Genomic DNA, 24,174 nt, shown 5'->3' with positions numbered 1-24,174 from the left:
TGGTTTCCCAGGCAAGTACAGGATTTCAATAAAAAATTTTTTATATATATCTGAGGATGTTTCCTCACCATTTGTTACCTCTCCAGTTGGTTTGCGTGCTCAAAACCGGTCTAATGTGTTTACAAAATCCCAGTACTTGTAAATGGGTAAAAAAAAAAACAAGCGTCTTGATCCAGTATGATAAGCATTTTCTATCTCTGCTCATGAAGGCATCTGAAGGTTTTTAAACAAGAAGAGACCTACATATATTGACAAATATGAACCAAATTAACCAAGATGAGGATATTCCTGTTCCATAGGGGAGCAATACCTAAGGCTAACTGCATGAAAGTATAGGCAAACTGAAAGTGCTACAAAAATTTAAAACTCAAATTCAAACAGTTGATACAATCAACAGTAGTTTTCCCCCCTCTAATATCCTGTTCCACATTAAAAATAAAGCGCATAAAAACAGAGAGTTAGAACCGAGAAAATAAAAACAAATGAGAGAACAGCTTTTCTCCACAATCGTAGACATTGCCTTTAAGCCTAGTCCTGGATTGCATCGCATTTTGTAATCGTGTGGCAAAATAGAAAATTGCATTAAACCAAAGATTAAACTAGAATTAAGAAAGATTAACTCTCACTTGTTTAACATAACTTTAAATAATGCAGACTATATAAAATAAATAAAGTTACATCGCTTGCTGTATATCATTCTACTTTATTTGTTGTGTTGATTTATTCTCGCTTGTTTTATTCCACTCTATATTATTCAGATTTTTTCATTTCAATTTGTTTTATCTTACTGTAATAAATTAATTTGAAAAAAATGTTTTAAATCTGTTTTGAAAAGTGCCACATAATTTCATTATTATTATTATTATTATTGTTATTATTATTATTATATGAAATTAAACTCCATAATAAATAGAGAGTAATTCGTTACGGGCTGGTAATAGCAGATAATTACAGGCCTAAACAGCTTTAACTTGCACAGAATCACAGGTCTCCCTCTCTCTCTCTCTGTATATATATATATATATATATATATATATATATATATATATATATATATATATATATATATATATATATATGTCATATATATGTCATAATGGCTTTTTCGACACTAATGAAACCTAGCTAACTGACAAATAAGGCGACAACATTTTTTCAGAGATCATGAAGATTTTTTCGTGAACGATGTAGACTGGTTAATGTGCCAAATTAACACTGTTTACTGTCAATTACTTAATGTTGTCACTCAACTAAATTGCGTTTGTTGGTAATGCCTGAGTCCACCAAACAAAACATTTTACATCACTTTAACCTCTGAAGCAATAACTTCAACCACTCAGTCTCCAAAGCTTCTCTATTTTTTGTCTTTTGGTCCTCCACTGTCTCTACTATCTCACGTGAAAATGACAGGAGAAGCCCATATTTAAATATTCATGAGATTATTTGCATTAACCATTTATATGTAAATTTGGGCGTTTCGGAAGCCGAACATGAGGCTGGTTCACCTGCCCTTGTTTTGAAGAAGGTTGTGATTTATGAAGAGAAAACCTTGCTCTGAATTTTTCTGTGCACATGCTATTTCTGGCTTGCACATGCACGCTTTCACTCCAGAATCCACGCAGTTTTATAAATGAGGTTCCAGGACTATGCTTAATTTTTCAAGACTGGATCGGAGTACATAAAGATTTGGTGTATCTGTGAAACTTTGGGAGATCGCTTCTAACTATGGTCAGTCATAATTAAACGTGTCCAAATGAAAATCACACTCTTATCTGCGTCACATTTTTTGAGTGTGAAACTGCGTTTGCATGTGTACATGTACACCTCTTTCGCAGTGTGTGTGTGTGTCTGTGGGTGATGCAAGAGTGTCAGCTGCTTGAGCACTGCTTAATGAGAGGACAGGCTCTTGTCTCAGAGGGGCCATTTACACCTTTCAGTCTGAAACCACACAGCATGTGCTGCACTGACGTCTGAGCCTCATTTACTCACCCGGAGCTCTTCTACAGCTCACCATACAATGGCTTAACCAAAGATCAGAGGAATGCATTTTACACATTGTAAAACTAATTGAATTACTGTTTTTGACTACAGAAATTGACTATTTGAACTGCTCTTACTCATTTTTGTTTCATTAACAATCTTTTTAGTGATCTCATGAATAGTTTACGGCCAGGCCAACCAAGCATTTAAAGCATTTACACAAAGGTAGTTAGTCTTGAATTGGCAGACCATCTGACTAAAAACAGAAACCTGTTATAAAAATATTCAAGGTAATTATAATTGCAGTTTAGCCGATGAAACAATTAAGAGAGAGACAGTCTTGATATGACGTAAATGCCTACAACTCCTCTGGAACTAATGTTAATGATGTACAAAAGAAATGTCGCAAGCTCAAGACATGTGGGAAAATTAGAGGGAGAAGTACAGTAATGAGAAGAAAGTGGTGTTAAAAAAATGTTTTCTTGAGAAAATAATTCCATAAATGTGTAATTTCCCCAAAAAATAATCGAAATTGAATGGAGAGTAAATCAAAGACAGAAGATATTCACCTAGTGGGATGCTGTATTCACTGATGATTTTCTCTTGCTCTCGTGATGGAGAGGGAATTTCAATTTCTATCCTTTGAGGTGAATCAGCAGGCACTGAGTTATGGATGTCTGGAATTAAAAAGATCATTTCTCCATTGGTGCACATTTGTATTTTTGTATATTATGTGAATTATTCAGTGGCTCTATACGACATATGAAATTGTCTCAAAAGATGGACAAATACAATGGACAAGCAATCATTATGACAATGATAATGTAATAATGTGCTATTTAATATCCACAAAATATATTAACCCATGAGTCTGGCTTATATGTCCACATTTTTTCTCCCAAATTTAATTATATTTCACTGGATTTGTGTAGAGAAATTCAAAACACTTATTTACTGTTCTTCCTTGTTTATCCAAAGTTAGTGACCATAAATATGAGTGTGATTAAAGCAGCAGCATCTCTTTTTTGTATCTCTTCTTTGCTCTGTAATGTGTTTACCTTTCCTCTGACTCTCCTCTGTGTGCTGTGTCTCTTTTTTGTCAGGCTGAGCTAGTTCAACAGTCTTAGCACCTGTTTGTGTATTTAAAGCCTTCTCCTTTTCACACTCCGTGTCTGAGCTGCTGCTGCTGTGGTTCTGCGGGCTGTGAGATGTGGCTATGGTAGTTTGTGTCTCTGTGGAAGACTCCTGCAAAGCTGTTTTGAACTCATGGCTGGGGAAGAGGCAGAGCTGAGAGCAGGGCGGGTCTGGAGCACTGCTGCTATTCGCTGAGGGCTCTCTGCTCTCTGAGGGCTGACTGAGGGATGATATCTCCTCTGGACAGGCATCTTTACGTTGAGGAGGCTGATCCGGAATCTTCTCTTTCACTGCTGGGGTGTCTGTACTGGTGTTTGGATTTGGACTGAGTGTAGAATGAGTGGCCTCCTCCACTGGCTCCTCCTCCAGTAGCTCGGGAAGATCAGGCTCAATAATGGAGTCGTCTTCTCCACCAACCTCATCCACTGTCACCAGTTCCTCCATGCTCTTAGGATACCAGCTTTCACCTTCAGTTTCCTCACCACTCGCCCAGTCTTCTGTCTGAGCAACACATGACCAGTGGTTGAAGTGAGTCTCAGGAGAGACTATAAAATAAAGGCTTATACATTTGAGCTTAATCAGTACAATTACAGTAGAATCAATGAATATTTAAAGTAGAAACTCAATTAATCTGTGATCAATCTATGATTTTCAAAGTTCATAATATTAAATAAAGTTTAAATATCTAATGATGATCATTTTTACATTTTTGTATTACACTATGTTTCCTTATAAGCTATCTTACTACACTGGCAAATCATTTACTTATTTCAACAAATTATTCAAGAAATAATACTTGAATCAGTACAAAACTTATGACTGTGTGTCCAGGTTTATGAGACTGTGTGTGGTTACCTCACTTTCTCTCTCCCGCTCATATTGTGTGGGTTCAGCAGGTTTGCTATCAGATGGAGAAACTGATCTGTTTTTGGCACGATGCTCAGTAGCATCTTTCTGTAGTAAACACAAACATTTTCAGCTTAAGTTATGGTGGTTTCCTCCACTCTTAAAATGACAATATTTATGTAAAGCTAAAATGTGGCTGTTATTAGAGCTACATTTACATCTTACACTAATCTCCGTCTCTTTGTCCTCTCTCTTGTTCACCTTCTTGCTGCATACCCGCTCCTCTGTGGCTCTGCTGGAGTTTATGTCTTCTGTTGGATCAGACTCTGAATGTCTAGCTCTATGGTTGTCCCCACACTCTCTCCTCTTGGGCTTGCCCTCATGTCTCTGGTGCTGGGATGTCCGAAGGGTCTTTTCGGCTTTGTGTGCAAGCTCCTTCTTGTAGAAATCATCTGTGGCATGGTAGGATGAGAAGGGCAGGCCTTGGGGGCTGCCACGGGAATAGCGGTCCCGGCTGCGCTCATCTCCAGGTTTGACGTACGTTTTCCTCCTTTCAGGCAGCCGCCCATTGGGTCTTTCTTCCTCTCCGTTCCGCCATTCATCCCTGTCCCGAGGGTCCTCATCCCTCCGCCCATGAGACGTCCAGTCCCAGGACCCTCGCCTTGGGCCCAGGCCATTGACCCAGGCTGCCCCCTGAGGGCTGTGGGAGGAACTGCAAGAAGTGAAGCTGGGACTATGAGAGCGTGGACTCAGAGAGCGACTGATTGGACTGCGTGAACGTGCTCTCTCTGGCAGGTACCTATATAGAGATATACACAGAGATGACAACTATTTTGACATATATTTTAAAATTACAGAAGTCAGAAAAATATCAGAAATTTTTCTTATCAGTCCAAAAACTAAATTAGCATAGTTTCAGGGTATTCTCAGAGTATTTCTTTTTCTACTCTGAACGATTAATGCTGATTTGGGACAGTTCATATGTTGAATTGAAATCTGTCGCACTGTGACTCCTGCTTCAACAGTCAGAAAAAAAATGAATCTTAATTCAACTTAATCAACATCATAGTTTAGCGCAGGTGGGAACACAACACAATAATAATATATGTAAATAATTTATGTAAAGACATTGAATCATCTGTTACCATGAAGCTTTCAGAATCAGAATTGCTATTCTACCCATATTATTCACATAGCAGGAATTTGCCTTGGTGAATGTCATATATCACACTTAAAAAGCAAGTACAAAGACTATTTACATGTTTCAAGAAAAAATATATTAATTATGATACAATAAACACAAATAAATATATAAAATAAAAAGAGGGCCCAAGTTATAGGGACTAACACACCATAAATGACATTAACAAAACAAAAAAAAGTCAGCGTCTCTTACCGATCCATTTCCTGCATCTCTTCTCTCTCTCTCTGAGAGTTAATATCCTGGATGATAGACTCCACATCTTTACCTGGTTTCTGCATGGACAAATAAATAGATACGTCTTTTGTGGGGATTTGTATTCCAGACACTGAAAATTATTAGATACACTTTAATTCAAAACTGCAGGTTAATAAAATAAATGTATAAAATCATATATCATTTTACAGTGAATTTTTACAAGTGACATGCACTATGCATCTCATTAATTTGCCTTGCTGCACCCCCCCCCCCCACTTTGGGAACTACGAACTACTGCTATTAGTCATCATTCACAAGGCTACATGCCATCTAGTGAAGAACTTATATAAACTTACAAAAACATCTATAAATGATTATTACAGCGATCTTCATCTGTCATAAAACTCCTTTGGTTGAAATATTATATATATCAGCCTGTATGAAAATTGATACTTGTTGGAATAAGCCTTTAAATGTTTAATAGGTTCATGTCAGATGTCCTGAAAGGTTTATGTAGGCGTCATGTAGCTTTATGAATGATGACCTACAATAAAGTGTTACTAGATAGTTACTATAAAAATCAAATCATTATTTTATGAGGTTCTCTTTATCTGATGTGGCTTGTGTGCAGTGAATTATTTAACCACCTTAAGCTGCAACTCTTTGTATCTCTTGGACATGCGGATAAGGAGTTTCTGATCGTTGATCTTTGCTGGATGTAGCTGGTAGTATTGCACCATGGCCTGAGCTGCTTCTACATATGCCATCTCCAGGAAGGCCTAATGGAAAAAAAATCATTAACACCCCAGCCGAAAAGCACACAATGTATAGTGGCAGACTCGTTTACGACAAAATGTGTCAAAGGATTTGCAAATGGATATTTTAGTGCATTGGTTTTCACAGTGCAGTAAATCATGTGGACAGTTACAAGCCTGATTTAATGTAGAGCATCTTGCACTCACGCAGAATATAGGACCAAGACCCTGAATCTGATCTGGTTGAAATTCAATCTCATAATTAAAAAGTCTATCAAATATTCAGTTAATGAAAATGGAGAGGCTAAGTGAGACATCATGCCTGTCTTTCAAAGGTAACAGAGAGCAAAAGCACAGCACATGATGTTTCTCTCCAGTGAACATTACCCAGCACTTTATTTAAAATAGAAAATGTCTAAGGGATTCTCTAGCCCTATATTAAGCCTAGCTTTTAGCTAAATATTTCAGCCTGAGAAGATTTTTGGCCTAAATTTCTTTATTATATATATGATAAAACATATATTTATGTTAGAATCTCTATTTTTGTCCAAAATCTAATTACATATTATTTTACCCTTTAAGGATTTTAAACTGATCTTCAGGTTCGAAGATATGTTTTCCCAGATTCTTTTCTGAATAACTTGTCTTTCATGTCTTTATGTGCAGCAGAGGCTTGTACCTGGTGTGTGGAACGCATGAGGATGTAGTTGGTGACCTTGCCGAAAGGGAGACCCAAGTTGATGACATCATTCTCTGTGCAGCTGCCCTCGGGAAGGTTGCAGATATGGACGACACGCCCGGGGCTCGCTTTACGCTGAGGGAACTGGAGGAGAGGAGAGAGAGAGATTTAAAAAAAAAAACACTAACTTGGGAACATAATACACATGAGAATAGCTCAAAGCATACAGAAATTGAACTCCTTAAAAGACCAGGGCTTTCTGACAGGTTGTAATAGAATATTATTCACGCTTACAACTTGGGTTTTGGTAGTTTCCAAACAGTAAGCCTAAGAATGTATAGTTGTGCTCAAATTATATATTATACTGACTCAGTGGCATGGTTTATTGTGTAAATTTTAGTGCACAAATGCTAGATTTTGATTGGTTGTTATAAGTCCCAGACTGTTGTGATTGGGGTTGATGTTACAATCCTACACTGAGGCGATGAGTGAGTGGCAGGTTGTTGCATGTAACATTAGACCAAGACACAGGATTTGACTGCTGACTTCTGTTTGTTATATCATTGGCTTGCTCCAGTCTGAGGGTAGTGCTCTGTCTTGTGACTGGCTATAAGGAATGTACAAGTGAGATGTTGAGTGTTTGTGGTGTATAATATTAAATTCACAAGCTAGAAAAATAAACGGTTAGATACTCCGTTGTGTAGGGTTATGCCAAATTCAAAGTGTAGACAGTAGTATTATCCTACCTTCCTCTGAAATGTTATTGTGCACTTGATGCTTTTACTTTGTGGTTTTATTTGTTGTAATCCACTTACACATCATAATTTTCCAATCATTACATTTCTTAGAGTTAAACAGGCAGCGTTTGTTGCTGTGTCATTCTGAATGATACATGATACAATTATGCATTGTGCAAAAACAGTCCAATTAAAAACACTCTTAATAACTGCAATGTAAATAAGCCAAGCTAAAATTGTGTAGTCACAATGGGCAGATATATAAAATGAATTTTGTCATCACAATGGGACATCACAAAACCTATGAATTTGAAACAACTCAGTTTTTAAAATAACTCAGTTTTCATACATAAATATCACAGATAGGGGAGTGATGGTACAATGTAACCTTAATGACAGTTATATAATGTATTAAAATTGTGTATAGTCCTTCATTATATAAGCCAGAATACTAACCGAAACCAATAAGGTTCACCCCATTGCTGTGAACCCATGCCCCCTACTGGCAGTGAAACTTTATCTCAACTCAGGTATGAGGGAACAGACTGGGGGAGGGTCAGAACAGACATCAACAGTATTAGTCATAAAATTCTGGGCCACATGCACTAGTGGAACCCTGTCAAATGTTGCAGACGGAAAGCCATTAATAGATTGGACATGATCTCATCCACTCTCATTTCAGATGTCTGCTTCATAAAATGTAGCAGCACTTGCACTCCTGGACTCACAGCTGTTGTTCGGGCAACACAAACCCAATTCCAGCTTCAATTCAATGACTGTTGCTGTAGAATAGAGGAAAAATGCTAGAATAGTTCAAATTTGCTGAGTTCTGGAGACTTGCACTGGGTCGAGTATTGTAAAGATCTGATTGACAGCAGCAGCAGGTTTACAGCCAATGTAAGCCCAGCACACGTGACTATAGGGTCAAAGGGGAGAGTTAGTTTTTAAACTACAATTTATACACAAGAATATATTACTGCTGTATGTATGCAACCTAACACAATTTAGCCACAAGCACCAAAAAATAAACATCAGACCTGTGTGCTGGAGGCTTGGTGAGCTAAATTCAAATTATACACTATAAATCCAATTTTTACATACAGTGGAATATCAACTTTTCTTTTTCTTAACACCAAAGTTGTAAAAAGGGTGCAGCTGGGTACGGCTAACATTCAACAATTTGGCGGTGCTCATAATACTTCTCCTCAACTCAAAATGAGCTGCTGCTTTAAATCTGAGGACAAACATTAAAACACAACAACAGCTACAGAAAATGGTACTATTTGTAAATTATCGGTGTATCATTCTTTTCATATTTAAATGGGAATCCAAAATCAGAATATATATTAATAAAAAAACATCAAAAATGTTTGTTTTGAATTTTTGATTTTATGATCCAGTCAAAAATACAGAATTGAAAAAAATGAGGGCCTTTTGGCTCTTCTTTGGCCTTTTTTATTTTGAAATTAGAAAATGGAAATAATCTCTTCAAGAAGCTGCCTAGTTGGTGGTGGGGGGGATGGTTATGGACACTGTGCTCCCTCCAATAGGATGCCCATAAACACACATGAAAGGAAGCAGGCACATGAAGCATGAGTATGTACTACCACACACACACACAGGTGTTCAACAGCCTAAATGTAGGAAAACCTACATGTTTAAAAAGTGAAGAGGCATCATTATCATTATATATTATTATGCACCAAACCCTGGAATAATTTTCCAGAATGTCTAAGAGCACTAAATGATCAAGACTTTATCAAATTAAACAAAAACTAATTTTTATAATATTTAGCTTTTAATTAGTATAATGTATTATTTTATATTTTGTTTAGTGTAAGCTGATTAATTCTTAATTTTATATACATCTTTTTGCCTTTTAAATATTTTCAATCATGTCCTTTTTTAATGTTCTTATTTACTACTTAAAGACAAAGCTCTGGTTTGTAATCAAAAAACACTTTTCATAAAATTCAGAAAACATTTCCTCAACTTTTGCTAGCTCTCCAATCACTTTGCATGCTGGAAACCGATGTAATATGTTTATAAAACCCTAGTGTCAGTAAACGAGTGAAAAAACCCAACGTGGCTTGATCAGACGTGCCAGGTTTCCTCTCTCTGTGCTCACGTCCAAGAAACGGCCTACAACCCTCTAATGGCTGAAAATCATGAAAAAAAGATGAGGATATTGATTTATTCTTGCTCAGTATGGTGGGTAATATTGACTTTTTTTTTGCTGTTTCCAGTTATTTAGGAAGACACCCACCCTTTTGTGAGGCTGCTAACTGCATGAAAGTAAGCACAAATTGAAAGTGCTACAAAACTAAACAGCTCAATTTACAAATGAATTTCTGTGGTAATTCAAACAGTGAATAAAAATTTGCAGACAAAAACTTCAGCTACTTACATAGTTTTTTTTGTCATACATACCATTTCACCCTAAAAGAACTTCTGACTGAAAACAAACCATTGACTTTTAACATTTTGAACCCCTCTTTATAAATAGTGATATATATTAGGTGTAAAAATAAGCTTTAAAGCATGTTTTGTTTAAAATATAATTATAATAAAAAAATTCAAACTTTCTTCTGTCATTGAGTCATTTTACAGAAAATGTTGCATACTTTTTTAAAAAATGACAATTGTCATTTTATTGAACAAAAAAATAGCCTAAAAAGTAAGAAGGTTGAAAAATGGCTAGCAAGAAGAATGTATGGGTAATAGCACAGAAAATTCTGATAAAAACAAAAATAACTAGACACAGCTTGTGGCATTAAACAGTGTTTGAACCTTAAGTCACTGATTACATGTCCAGTAAAGGATGGTAAAATATTTGTGAAGAATGGTGCCATTCAACTGGACTTGGAAAAACAATTATTGATGACATGTGGTCAACCGTGCCTCAGACTTTATTAAAGTAGAATACTGATTACACCTTACTTGGATTAATATAGGTAATACTATTTTATGACGTATATTATATACCCAAGTACACTCCTTGTTAGCATGCACAGTTTGAAAAGTCTCTACAGAAAAGCATGAAATGAAATGAGACACTCTGGAGCAGCTGTACATGACATACAGATGCCATGAGTTTGCCACAGGGATATGAATCCCTCCAGCACTGGGCACTGGAGCAATGGTGTATGATCAAGAACTAACAATCCAGCTTCTGACCTCACTAATTCTAATGCAAACAAATTCACACAGCAATATTGCAAAATCTAGTGTAAAGCCTTCCCAGAATAGCAGAGGTTCATACTGAAGCAAAGGGGGATGAGCTTCCTGTGAATGCCCTTCATTTTGAAAGAAATGTCACATGACCTGGTTTCTACTGCAACAGGCAAAATATTTACAGTTCACATCTGAACTGTTCAGATCTAAGACCTATCAATCAACATATGTACCATGTAGAGCAGACTACAGCCATGCTACTGCAGTAGCTTTCTTAATGTAATGCTAATCCATACGTGGCTGATTCCAGGGAGTGGAGTGCCCGTGTTTAGCTGTGTTTTGGCTCTTGACCCAATGCTAATGGTTTCTGAAGGGCCCTGTGATAATTCTATTAGCAGCTTCATGCCAACATCATGCCCTGTCTGTATCTGAAAGGTCAGGTCTGGCACACTATCGTAAACAGATATAAAAATAGAAGCTAACAGGCTGTTTATGTTCTTGGTTTATAAGAGAACAATTAACTTTCATTAGACAGCCAGTGTGATACAGTACTGAACACTGGGAGAATGTCCAGGATTTTCCAGGTTTCCATGGTGGCCTAATAGTAATAAATAATACTAATACAATTTTATCAATACAAAAGAGGAGTGGGCAATCCCATCCACAAAGGACCGGGCCAGCGGTGTTGCACAGTAAATTCACCAATGTTAAATCAACACTATTAGTGTTAACTTAACACTGAGAGTATTAAATTATTACATGAGCAGTGTTAATTTAATACTAATAGTGTTGATTTAACACTGGTGAATTTACTGTGTGCTGTATTTTAGTCCATTCAGGCCAGAGCACACCTGATTTCACGCATATAATTAGTTGGTCTCAGTAAAACAAATGATCATGTGCCACACTGGCCCTTTGTGGATAAGATTGCCCACCCCTGATATAGAACAATTCATCCACTGAAAGCAAATTTAAATATGAATTTTATAGTTTTGACTTATAGCTTTTTCTTCATTTCTACCCTGCAAATACAGATACATTTTGCACAAAAAATTTGCACTAAAATTTTATATTTAAGTTCCTTGTAGAGAATATATTAGCTTATTTTAACTTCAACAAAACATGTATTTAGACGGGCAGCACGGTGGCGCAGCAGGTAGTGTCGCAGTCACACAGCTCAAGGGGCCTGGAGGTTGTGGGTTCGATTCCAGCTCCGGGTGACTGTCTGTGAGGAGTTGGTGGTTTCCTCCGGGTGCTCCGGTTTCCTCCCACAGTCCAAAAAAAACCACATGTTGCAGGTGGATTGGCGACTCGAAAGTGTCCGTAGGTGTGAATGTGTGTGTGTCTGTGTTGCCCTGTGAAGGACTGGCGTCCCCTCCAGGGTGTATTCCCGCCTTGCGCCCGATGATTCCAGGTAGGCTCTGGACCCCCCGCGACCCTAAATTGGATAAGCGGTTACAGATAATGGATGGATGGATGTAATTAGACTAGGTGTGCCCAAACGTTAGAAGGTACATTTGTGTTTTAAAAAATAAATCTATTGTTTTTAATTAACTAATTTTAAGTCCCATGCCTCCTGAGAGATGCTGACTGTGGTGTTGTTCTGTAAAGTATTGTAAAGAGATTAACCTGTTCTTCACAGCAGGACCAATTAAGGCAGGGCAAGTGAGACATTGGTACTGATTGCTGAATGTTACACACCTTGTTATCTAAATAGGTAATTTGGCCTTTATACCAAACACCAGTGCTATCAAATCCATGTTCATGGCATGTTAAACTGGCCTTGGACTCGACCCCTGACTGGCCTTTGCTGTGGAAATGAGAGCTGGATTTGTGTGGTAGCTGAGCCTAAAGTCACTAAGGAGTTCTCCTGTTTGTTTATCCAGACGAGGCTCAGAGAGGGATCAGAGAGTGTTCTCATAGGAGTGTGGAGGTGCTGAACACGGCCTTTCACAGATTCTCCTCCACTCTCTCTGCCAAGATCCACTGACCACTCCTAGAACTGAAACCCAACTCCTGGACTCTTAACCCCTCCAACCACCCTATAGTTAAGTATATGCACTTGATACTTGAAACTGTCAAGCGGAAAAGTGTATAATGTGCATTAGAGTCAATACTTCAGACGAGAGGTAAACCTGTAACTAAAAAAACTCCCCAAGTGTGTTTAAGTCCAATATATTAATTTGTGTCCAGTGGGTAATGTTTCAGCAGTTGATGGAGGCAACATTTTGGTATAGCAATCAAATTCAGCATACATTCACATACATAGCTCTTGTGATGCTATTTACATCAAAAAAAAAAACTGGCAACAAATATTGTCCAGAAATAACATATAATTCAGTGTCATAGAAATTTTGCATCATGGAATTTAGGTGGCTTTTGGAGACATTGATGAAGAGAGAAAATCCCCAGAGCAGGAGTGTGAGCTATGTTCCTGTGTGCTTATTGGCTTGTGCTGCTTTTTATTCTTTTTTTTTTTTTTCTTTAGCCAGTTAGTAATACATACTACTGTTAATTACCATGGAATCTATAGCATGTTCCCCACCATCTATACATTTAATACTCTATACAAGAAGTATTAAAAGTATCTCTGTCTTCTACAATCGCATTTTACCCAGACTGTCCTTCTCAACTGAATAACATTGGACTTCTACAGCAGTATAAGCAGAGTATCATACAGATATGCAATCTGTTCCCAGATGGTGTTCTGATGTCCTTTTCAGAAGTTTCAGACATATACAGATTATTCAGGCTTCTTTAGATCATTTCAAATTTAAATCTATCCTTAACACTGATTTGCTGCACTTGGAGTTTACAGAGATTGAACTCTGATCACATCATGTGAAACAAAAGCTTAATTTCAAAGATTTACTCTGCTCTATCTAATGAATGTTTGCCCTCTTTGGGTAGTCTTAAGGGTATCTGGGAGAGAGATCTATAGGAGATTATTGGTCAGGATGTTTGGCTTTCTGCACAAATTTATATTCCAAATGTACTTCTGTTAGCATACTCAAAAAAAATGAACTCAATTTAAATTAATAATAATTTAATAGATTAATAGATTTTTTTTACACCAATATATCCGCACAAGATTTATGCAGACAGATCTGATCTTGGTTTCAAGTGTCAATCTCATAAAGGCACTTTTATTCATTGTTTCAGGATTTGTGACAAAGTTAAGATTTTTTGAGGGGAAAGGCACATAATAGCACTATTAGCAATTCTTAATAAACATTTTGTACTATGCCCCCAATTACATGTGTTAAGTGGTCACCCAGAAGAAGACTATAATGCAAAGAAGATATTTACATTGCTGGCTTTCGTTGCCAAGAAATGAATTTTGCTCCTATGGTCCTCTCCTCGGGCATGAACATTAGATATGTGGCTCTCCCAAATAGTGGCAATACTCCCTCTTGAGAAACTGACTTTTGACCTGCTTCAAATATTTGTTTTGGCAAATATGGTCTCTTCTTTGGAATTATCTTACAACTTAAAATGTATGTATTTATTTAAATATGTATGTGTGCGTGTGTGTTGTTATGGCCTTATACCCTGGATACCCTATTTTGTATCAATCTTTCTTTAAAAAAATATGGTTTCCCCTTCGTGCTATGTTTGCAAATGAGTGTAACTGCTTATATATGTCTGTAACTGTTACCTAACAAGTGCAATATTTAACAAATATATATATATATATATATATATATATATATATATATATATATATATATATATATATATATATATATATATATACACACTACAACTCAATTGGACAAATGCAATTATGTGGCCTGATTTTTTTTAAAACAATTTTTTTAGTTAACAGGTCCCAAACATTCTCAGAAAACTGGCAAGAGATTTTGTATACTCTTACATTTAAAACAATACTAAGTAGTACCTTAAGATGACAGCTTCAGAAATAATCGTGATGCTTCACTGAGCTGTAATAGGGATAATAGAGCCTCTGTGGTTTCTACAGTCTCTAAAATTTAATTTTACTCTGCAAACGTTAGGGGGTGGGGGTTTTGAGCAAAACAAAATAATCTTAGCTAATGCTGCTTTAAAGCTGCAATTTCTTACAATATGAAGTATAAATGCCTGAACTTTCAGTTAGTAGAATTCTAGAATTCTAAGATTTTAAGTAAAGCTGACAAATTTTTGTATCAATCAGGCCCAATAATAGAAGACAAAAAAAAAGATATGGATTTATTTTCTATATCAGGATACTATAGTTCATAGTTCCAAACCAAAGGTCGAGTTGTGTCCAGCTGCTGCGTAGACAGGTGCTCTTTATAGCAGCTAACATTAGTGTGTGAGCACCCTCTATGTATCTCTGATCAGACAGAGCTCATAAATAACTCAGTCAAACAAAACACTAACAGGACTTTTCTTTATGGTTTACACTATGCACCTTTACACAACAAAATCAAAAACTGCAGCCAGGAGCTATGATGTAAATTATTGTGAAAAAGCACCTGTATTCAGTTAATGACATTAATGAACTCCTCAGTAGCAGAATTCATAAAAAGGTCATGCCGCTACTGCCTTAATATCAAACAATGTTCCACAAACTAAGACCAATAAGTCACACATGCTAATGAGCCAGCAAACCACACACTGCAGCAAACTTGTGGCACTAAAAATCCTCTTTAATGTTAGTCAAACATATAATCTTTCCCAGGCTTTATATAGTCTATTAAATTTTTGTTACCACAGCGAAAAAAACTTTAGACCACAATGATTGTATAACATGATTGTAGACCACAGTTTGTATAACAGAAAATGTATATACAATACATAGCATCAGAACCCTTGGCACCTGAAAAAGAGAACCCTTCCTTTTAAATGTGAAGCATCTCATGGAACTGGTTTGTAACTTACTAATGCATGTTTAAGAATTGCTCCAATTAAAGTGCTGTGCATCGAATACACTGCGTGCTTGTTTTCACTGTACATTGTTTTAATATGAAATGTTCCAGTACTGTAGTACCTGGTTAAAACTGGAAACAACAGAACCCAACAGTACTTGGCTGTGGGGCTGGAAGGTAAAAATAAAATCAAAGAAAATTTCAAAGAAAACAGAATCACAGAGCCTCATTTTGATAGTGTCAAATACATATACTAGTGAGCCAAAGCTTTATGGCTACCTGCCTAATATTTTGCTTGGGAGAACTCTGATCTATGATGTTTTGGGAAACTGACACATGCCACTGACCTAAATATTGGGGACAAGCTGCTCCAGTGTTTTTACTCTGCCATTCATTCATTTTCTGTAACCCCTTATCCAGTTCAGGGTTGCAGTGGGTCTGGAGCCTACCAGGAATTACTGGGCACAAGGAAGGAACACACCCTGGAGGGGAGGCCAGTCCTTTACTCCCTTACTACTACTTTCAATCTTTTTTTACCTGGCACTGTCTCAGTTATCACAGATGACATTAAATAACAAAGGGAATCATGAGCTGCACAATATTGCAGTTTATAACAACAATTGTGGAACTGCGTACACATGACTGATTCCCAAATGTCTCTTCGTTAGAATCATCATATATTGCCTCAGTGCAGGAGCCACTATTAAAGACTGGCGTAGTAGATTATGTAAGAATTAGTGAGCCAGCTAACATCAGAGTAGAATCTGGCCATTAATATTACTACTGAGAAAGTGTTACAAGGCTGAATTTTCAGGTTCAGGACCAGGTCCTTGTTCAGAATCTCTCTCTTTTTAGGTTCAAACAAGTAAGACCATGTTGATATGACCCAATTTCTAGCTTGCACTATACTGACTAACTGGGCAGTTCCATTGGATGCAAAGGCTGACAATCTGAGGTTCACACCCACACAGATGGTATAAGAACAATAAAACATATTTTTTATGGTTTTGGTGGAGGAACAATGAAAAGGAAACAATATTTAAACGGTTTTGGTATATGTTTCTTTTTCACATATAAACAACTGAGTGGAGAGTTTAAAGGACCTGCTTTAAGACCACAGTGCATATAATGCAGTCCAAGATGCCTTTGAATGTCAGAACTGTTTCAGCAGGAAGACCTGGCTCACTACACAAGAAAATAAATCGGATACATTTTATAAGGAACATCATGGAACTTAAAGAAAAAATAATGAAGTAACTTGTAAGATGCTTAAGGGGCATCACCGAGTTATGAGATTGAAAAATTCATTGATTCCTTCATTCATTCATTCATTCATTGTCTGTAACGACTCATCCAGCTCACACACCCACACCTATGGACACTTTTTGAGTAGTCAATCCACCTACCAACATATGTATTTGTGTGTGTGTGTGTTGTTATGGCCTTATACCCTGGATACCCTATTTTGTATCAATCTTTCTTTAAAAAAATATGGTTTCCCCTTCGTGCTATATTTGCAAATGAGTGTAACTGCTTATATATGTCTGTAACTAAATAATAAAAAAATATATATATATATATATATATACATACACACACATATATGGAAACCCACGCGGACACAGGAAGAACACACCAAACTCCTTACAGACAGTACATCCAGAACGGGACTTGAACCTACAATCTCCATGTCCCTGGAGCCGTGTGACTATGACACTACCTGCGGTGCCACCGTGCCAAATGAGCTGTAAAATGTCTGTTAGAATTGTATGTTTTTATTTTCAAGGATTATAATTTTCTATTGATTGCCCATCCAGGGTGTGTCCCCACATGGCTCCGGACCCACCACAACCCGACCCTGAACTGGATAAGCAGTTACAGGCAATGAATGAATGAGTGAATAATTTTCTACTAACTTATTTAGTATTTTGCTTTCTGCTGACAATTGGTAATCTGTACTATGACCATTTCTGTTGTCTCTTCAGCAAGTTTTACAATTAAAACTTTATGATGTGTTCCACTTGAATTAGTACTTGTTTTTGAATGCATGTTGGAAAAAGTTTTCAAGTCTGCCCCACAAAACTCACCCCTTACCACACGTACATGTGAAACACAGGGAAGTCTACATCTCTGCATCAGCTGAAAAAGATCCGAACACCCAGGGGCAAACACAGCAGGCATGTACAGAATCACACACATCTTGCCTTGTCATCACCTTCTCCTGTAGAACTCAAACATGGATACTGATTATGGACAGATATGCTAATGAGCATGTTTTTTGAAATGTTCACACACTTGCCTACTCAGTAAGTTTCCTCTCTGTGTAACTTTTTGATTAGAGCAGGCGATTTGCGGGATGCCTGCTTTTGCACTGCTACTATTCTTGGGGAGATTTGCATGCTAGGAAGAGAATTCTGGGCGAGGGCCTTCAGCACCTGTTACATTGCCCCAGGGTCAAAGCCTCTGAACCTGTGGCTCACTTGACAAGTTTTATACTAAAAACAGAGCTACAAAGGCAACTGAATGGCAAGCCCACACAACATAGTCCTCAGTGTGCTCTTGCCGAATGCTTATTTTAAAAATGCACAGCCACACGAAAGCAAAAACAACAAGAGCTATATCATGACTTCTAATGTTAGTGATATATATATATATATATATATATATATATATATATATATATATATATATATAGATAGATATATATAGATATATATATAGATATATATATATAAATTATTATATTAAAGATGTTAACAACAAATTGACCTGGCAACAAAATACCTGTGGTTGTCAACTGGACAACAAGCTTTGGTGACTAGTTTGTTAGTTACATTTTGGTAAATCAAGTTTTACAAGATTTTTGCATCAGAAATATATTTTAAAAAGTGTTGTGGTTAAAATCTTCTCCTACAAAATGTGACAATGGTTCAAGAGCCTGATCATTGGCACAGAAATAAAAAAGAAATGCGCTTCATTACAAGGCTATTAGTAGTGCTCTGTAGGCAGCACTGCCAATCTGCAGTGATATAAGCACTGCTGGACTTTAGTTAAATTTAGGACTACATATGTCTTCAGAAGAGTTCAACAATCATATATTATCATACAATCCTAACTCTGTTTGAAGTCTGCCTCTGGAAAATCTCCTTTTGTAGGTCAAAGTCAAAGCTTCACAGGTGGTGCTGAATAGTAAATAAAATGACTATGTCAGTGTTTTTGACATTGTAACCTTTCGTTCTTATCACCACAGCTGTAAAGAAATGAACCATTTCACATCAAATCCCACTGGATGACTTTGTATACATCTAAGCAACTGAATTATGAAGACAATTTGCCAAGAAGTAAAGAACCCAGTACAATTTCCAGTATGAGCCAAATTAAATCTGTTTTTAAGAAGACTTTTCATGAAATTCAGTATAGGACATCAAAACTGTTATAGAAGGATACTATTTTTTCTGTTCAGATACTGTGTTATCCTGTCGTTCAAGACATTTATCACAATCCAACTGTCAAATGCTATAAAAAGAGCAAAGACAAAACAAAACTGTATGGAACAGGATCTGTTTGTTGTGAACAACACCTGATAGAGCAGTTGTCATAAAGCATTCACTCGCCATTCCAGCTCAGAAACAAGATGATCTAGTCCAATGTAGTAAAAAGCAAGCCCATTTCAACTGTACACCAACTACAAAAGCTTGATATGCCATGTCAAGATTTTATTCAATTCAATCAGAGATTAACATTTAGAGCATACATATTTCCAAAAAGACTCCCTGCCGGGACCGTTCTATCAGTGAAATATGACTATCTGAGGTGATGAGTCTCTTAAAGCTGTCTATAATTAATATGAGCCCACAGTAATAACCAAACAGCAATTTGTCAATCAGTAAAGCAGTACAGTAGCCTGATAAACACAGTACAATCCAGAGACATCTCTCATTCTCTGATCCTGTGAGATAAATGGGAACATATGGGTGTGAGTTAAGGCTCCAAACATCCAGATAGCTAAAGCTGTTTCAGCTTCACAAGCTCTATGCATAAGAGTAAACCATGCAAAAATTAGACATACAAAGACTATACTATGAACTTGTTCAAAAGGACATTTTTCAAGTATCAATGAAATGGAATAAGATAAGCATTACACTGATCAACATTTCAGTGACAACTGTCTACTCAACAATACAGAAACAGTTACAGTGAACAAGCAAGGCAATCTCCAATGTTTGGATTCGTCTGGAACTTTTGAATTTCAAGCAGAGTTTCCAAGACAAAATGTACTGGAATAATTCCAACGTAATATTTTACACCCTGCACCCTATATTTGCTTAAATGCTTAAATGAACAGCCACAATAACCCTTTTAAAATAAACGTTTCGGTTTTTTCTTAATACAGTTATGGACAGCACTTAAGTTACACAACATTATTTGCATTACAATAAAAGGACATTCAAATACAAATGTATACAGAGGTATTGTTTTACAAAGCTACTGGTGTTACTTTTTATAATAAATGCTCAGTGGCAGATGAATGACAAATATATATAGCCCTATAAATATATATATTTATTTATTTTTAAAAACGCTCTATAAATACACATTTTAAACAGGGTTCTATTCTATAAAAAGATGGCATAATTACATAATGTAGAACAACAAAGGTGTAAATTGGTGACCAGGCTATTAGTGTTGTCAGGTCATGTGTGAAATTCAGGTTTTGAAACTTTGAATCAGATCAGAGAAATTCATCAATTTCCTCAAGAATCACAAAAAAAAAACATTCTACTAATTAGCTTCGCTGAAGGATGAATGTATCTAAGGGAACTGTGGCTGACCTTTGTCCCTGACTGATGTGAGGTAAATCCTGCCCCTGAGAGAGGAAATGACTTCATAGCTGCAGCTGGTACATAAGAGACACCTCCGGCTGAAACATCTGTCGAAGAAAACAGATAAACAGTTTTGTTCTAAAAGACAGTATGTGAAGAACAACTGACATACAAATGGAATACACTTTCATATTTCTAATAAAGGTGGTTTGAATAATAAAAATACTAGTAGCATTAACATATATCATGACATAAAGTCTTGGATTTTCAGATTTAAAACTAAAACACCTTTGAAGTATAAAGAACTCATCAGAAGATCATGACATTTCAAGTCAACAGCTGCAGGTGAAATGATGGTTGCAAAGATCTGGTTAAAAGCTACTTTTAGATCACTTCTTCACCAAAATACAACAGTCCGGGCAAGTAGATTAGATTCTGTTGCCACTTACCTAAAGAAATCTTTCTGATGTTTTGTATCTCCAGCTTCCTATGCACATATTGTCATATGACTCGCAATCGCAGATTTTGTGTTGCTTACTTTTTACATTGTCAAAAATCATTTCATAGGACGATGTGTCCAGCATTATGAAAACAACTCTACCACTGATATTAATAAACTTTGTCCAGCAAGTGTTCCCACAGTCCACACATGCCTGGTGTCAAGTCTATAAATAGGCCCTTGTCTCAAAATCACACCTCATAGCACCCGTGCCTCTTTGCGGTTTCAAATGCTTGTCGGAGGGGGAAAACGTTGTTGTTGGACTTACCTTGGCTTGCAGTGGACGAGTACGCCATGCCGTTATTTATTGAAGAGCCTGGGCATCCTTCAGACACTGCCGGAAAGTGTAGGGCTCCTAACGCTGGGCTGAGAAGGGGGACAGTACTGCTTTTAGACTCCAAATCCCACAGCAGCCGGGTTGGCTATATCTTATGACCCAGCTCAGATTCAGGCCATTACCTCTGTAAATGGCATGAGGCTACTATAAAACACCTCCTCTCTCTTTTAATAGGGAAACTGCCATTACTAATGTTGCCTACTGCACTTACAGATTCATTAGTGGAATTAAAATTCATGTACTTTAATTTCATATAAGAGCTTTCAAAATATCCTCCCATCTACACCACATTAGCCAAGCCTGTAACAATCTGTCATGAGTAATCAAATGTTCAGCACTTTCTTTACATACATTAAAAGTTCAAAATTAATATATAAACCATATCTAGTGACATGAATATATATATATATATATATATATATATATATATATATATATATATATATATATATATCATCACTGCAGAAACAAAATGCTGAGACCTTCATCTTGGTTTAAGTTTAACAATTAATATCAACAGAATTGACAAAGAATTCAATTTGGTTACATTAACTTGCATTAAAAGTTATAACAGACGTTTCCTTCATTTGTAAAGCTGTGTCTTTGAAGACATATTATATACTGTTTTGACAGCAGCAATATATATGTATGTGTAATACATTTTATCATCGTCATCATCATCATCATCATCACTACTTACCCTTCTGTGTAGAGCGATCGGTTCTGTAGATGAAGCTTGCCCTTCACATGCTGGTCCCAGTCCTGAAAACGTAACACACACACACACACACACACACACACACACACACACGCACATGCACGCACACAAACACACACACGCAGTCTGTCAGTCAACACTGAGCTTCCCCGATCCTCCTTTCCGAGTGCAAGATTCCACAGTTGGGCCAATTAAAGAGACACAGAGCACACAGTGTGGCTCAGACAAGAAAGAGAGAACACTATGCTAGACCGAATAAGTGAATAAGAGTGACAGACAGTTAGAGTAGTGCTGTGTATCCTGCCTCTTAAGCCTGCCTCTAGTTTCCATAGACCAGCTGCTCTCTGGAGTTTCACACAAACCTGAGAACAAAAGGTGCTGTGATTAAGCATGCTGCATGACCTCAGCTTTGTTATAGTGACAGCTGCTGTCACTTTACATATCAAAAAGGAGCCCTGTCTCCCTTTGAATTTATTTAGGTTTTAAAAAATGAAAAATATATTAAGCTTACGTCTGAAGGAATACTTCAGTATTTTGGTCTGTAATGCCTATGGCATACAGTCAATAATCTTAGACAAAAAATTCAATATAGTTAAAAAAAAAAAAAAAAAAGAAAACAAGAGTCACAGTTCAGTCCCTAATGGTATTTTAATCATCCATGGCTTGGAGCCCAGTAGTGTGGAAATGGCCCCCCTGTACCACATCACTCAGTATGATACTCGCCAATGCAGACCACTGTTAGTTAACAGAAATGGCCAATTAGTGTTCTCATTCAAGTGTGCTGGCCTTCAATAACTGTGTAAACAGCAGGTCAAAAAGAAGTGGTGGCTGCTTTAATCCTCCCAGCTTGGCAGAACTGTGTGATTGAGGAAGCTTTAGCAAATGGGTGGAAATGGCAATAACTGAAGAGAACTTTGTCCACCATTTGCTGACAAAAACTGTGGCAGATGAAGAGTAGGGCGAACAATAAGTCATTGCTTCACCAGTTTGCTGTTTATCACTTTTATAGCCACATATGTCTAAAATTACTGGGGTGAATTTTAATGGAAAACAATATTACTACAGGGACCTTTGTCACATAGTAAGCAATATCACACTTGATTACGGTTGTTGTTGACACAAGACTGGCAAGAGTGCTGAAGATAATCAGTTTTATATTACATGCTTTTATTAATGGCCTAATATTATGTCCATTGTTAAGAGTAAATACTTTATCACTATAAATTATAGTAAAAGCTATTTTTGCTGACATCAGCATTGTAGATCAGTTATCCATAATGTCTGAAGTCCTGGTCTATTTTGATTTTAATATCTTGGTTGATGTTAAAGAGAAGGCAATTGATTTAAACCAACTTAATTCATGTGTAGCAATTAACAATTTCTTAGTTTTATGATATAAACATTTGATAAAACCATAACAACTTAATTTTCATGAATCCTCAAGAGTGTTCTAAAATATTTTTGGGGTCTAAAATATTAATGAATAAATGGAACAAATGTGGTTAATTAGAAAAGGAGCAAATGTAGTTTACTGGCTGATTTGAATCACTAAATCAAGTGGGCCATTTGAAGCCCACCCATGCAATCCAACACTTGATGAGGCTCACTCACCTTCAAGTTGTAAACCTTCTTCTCACAGATGGTGCATTGATGGGGCAAATGTGATGGTGTCACCCCGTGATAATCATTTAGCTGGTGGGCTTGCAAGGTCATGCTCACACCCTCTTCACTGTTGTGTTGCTGCTGGTATCCTACAAAGCCTTGCAGCCCCCCTGTAACACTGAAACCTAGACCACCCCCTGGGCTGAACCTTGGTTCTCCAGTTGGCTCCTCAGGGTTGTAGAGTTCTGCTCGTGGACCTACAAACCCCTGGGGGGCTTGGCTCCAGGTACTGCCTCCGGCCCCATGGGCCATATCCAGTTTGCCTGAGAGGGGGAAGCCTGTTGGATTTTTCCATTGCTCTTTTTGCCCGGAGTCCTGCACTTGTTCACAACTGCCTCCAGCAAACAACCCTTGTTGAGTCTCAGAAGGGTAGAAGTCTCTTTGATAGTTGTTCTGGACACTGTTCTTTGTGGCTCCGTATTGTCCTGGGTCACCTACTTTACTGGAACCAGCTCCAGTCTACAGGTGGGCAATATGACAAAAATGTTACATGGTCATAATTTAAGACATTTCTCACAATACAAAATATAGATCACCATTTTGACACCATGCACTGGTAG

At 37.1% G+C, this 24,174-nt stretch overlaps 1 protein-coding gene across 3 annotated transcripts in view; it reads right to left on the bottom strand.

Annotated features, from left to right (window-relative positions):
• Positions 1 to 24,174, bottom strand: part of LOC136676229 (RNA-binding protein 20-like) — a 44,655-nt gene that overhangs the window by 8,318 nt on the left and 12,163 nt on the right. For all 3 annotated transcript variants that reach the window (XM_066653077.1, XM_066653076.1, XM_066653078.1), the window contains exons 3-13: positions 23,564 to 24,073; positions 21,935 to 21,996; positions 21,166 to 21,263; positions 20,408 to 20,505; positions 6,794 to 6,937; positions 6,007 to 6,138; positions 5,357 to 5,436; positions 4,186 to 4,759; positions 3,970 to 4,068; positions 3,039 to 3,615; positions 2,550 to 2,657 (exon numbers count right to left, since the gene is read on the bottom strand). In XM_066653077.1, coding sequence (XP_066509174.1) covers positions 2,550 to 2,657; positions 3,039 to 3,615; positions 3,970 to 4,068; positions 4,186 to 4,759; positions 5,357 to 5,436; positions 6,007 to 6,138; positions 6,794 to 6,937; positions 20,408 to 20,505; positions 21,166 to 21,263; positions 21,935 to 21,996; positions 23,564 to 24,073 — 2,482 coding nt within the window. The remainder of the gene's footprint in view (positions 1 to 2,549; positions 2,658 to 3,038; positions 3,616 to 3,969; positions 4,069 to 4,185; positions 4,760 to 5,356; positions 5,437 to 6,006; positions 6,139 to 6,793; positions 6,938 to 20,407; positions 20,506 to 21,165; positions 21,264 to 21,934; positions 21,997 to 23,563; positions 24,074 to 24,174) is intronic.

Source organism: Hoplias malabaricus, chromosome X2 (assembly GCF_029633855.1).
Source record: "Hoplias malabaricus isolate fHopMal1 chromosome X2, fHopMal1.hap1, whole genome shotgun sequence".
Classification (NCBI taxonomy): domain Eukaryota; kingdom Metazoa; phylum Chordata; class Actinopteri; order Characiformes; family Erythrinidae; genus Hoplias; species Hoplias malabaricus.
The sequence above is the reverse complement of the archived record's forward strand: the minus strand, read 5'-3'. Positions and strand labels throughout refer to the sequence as shown.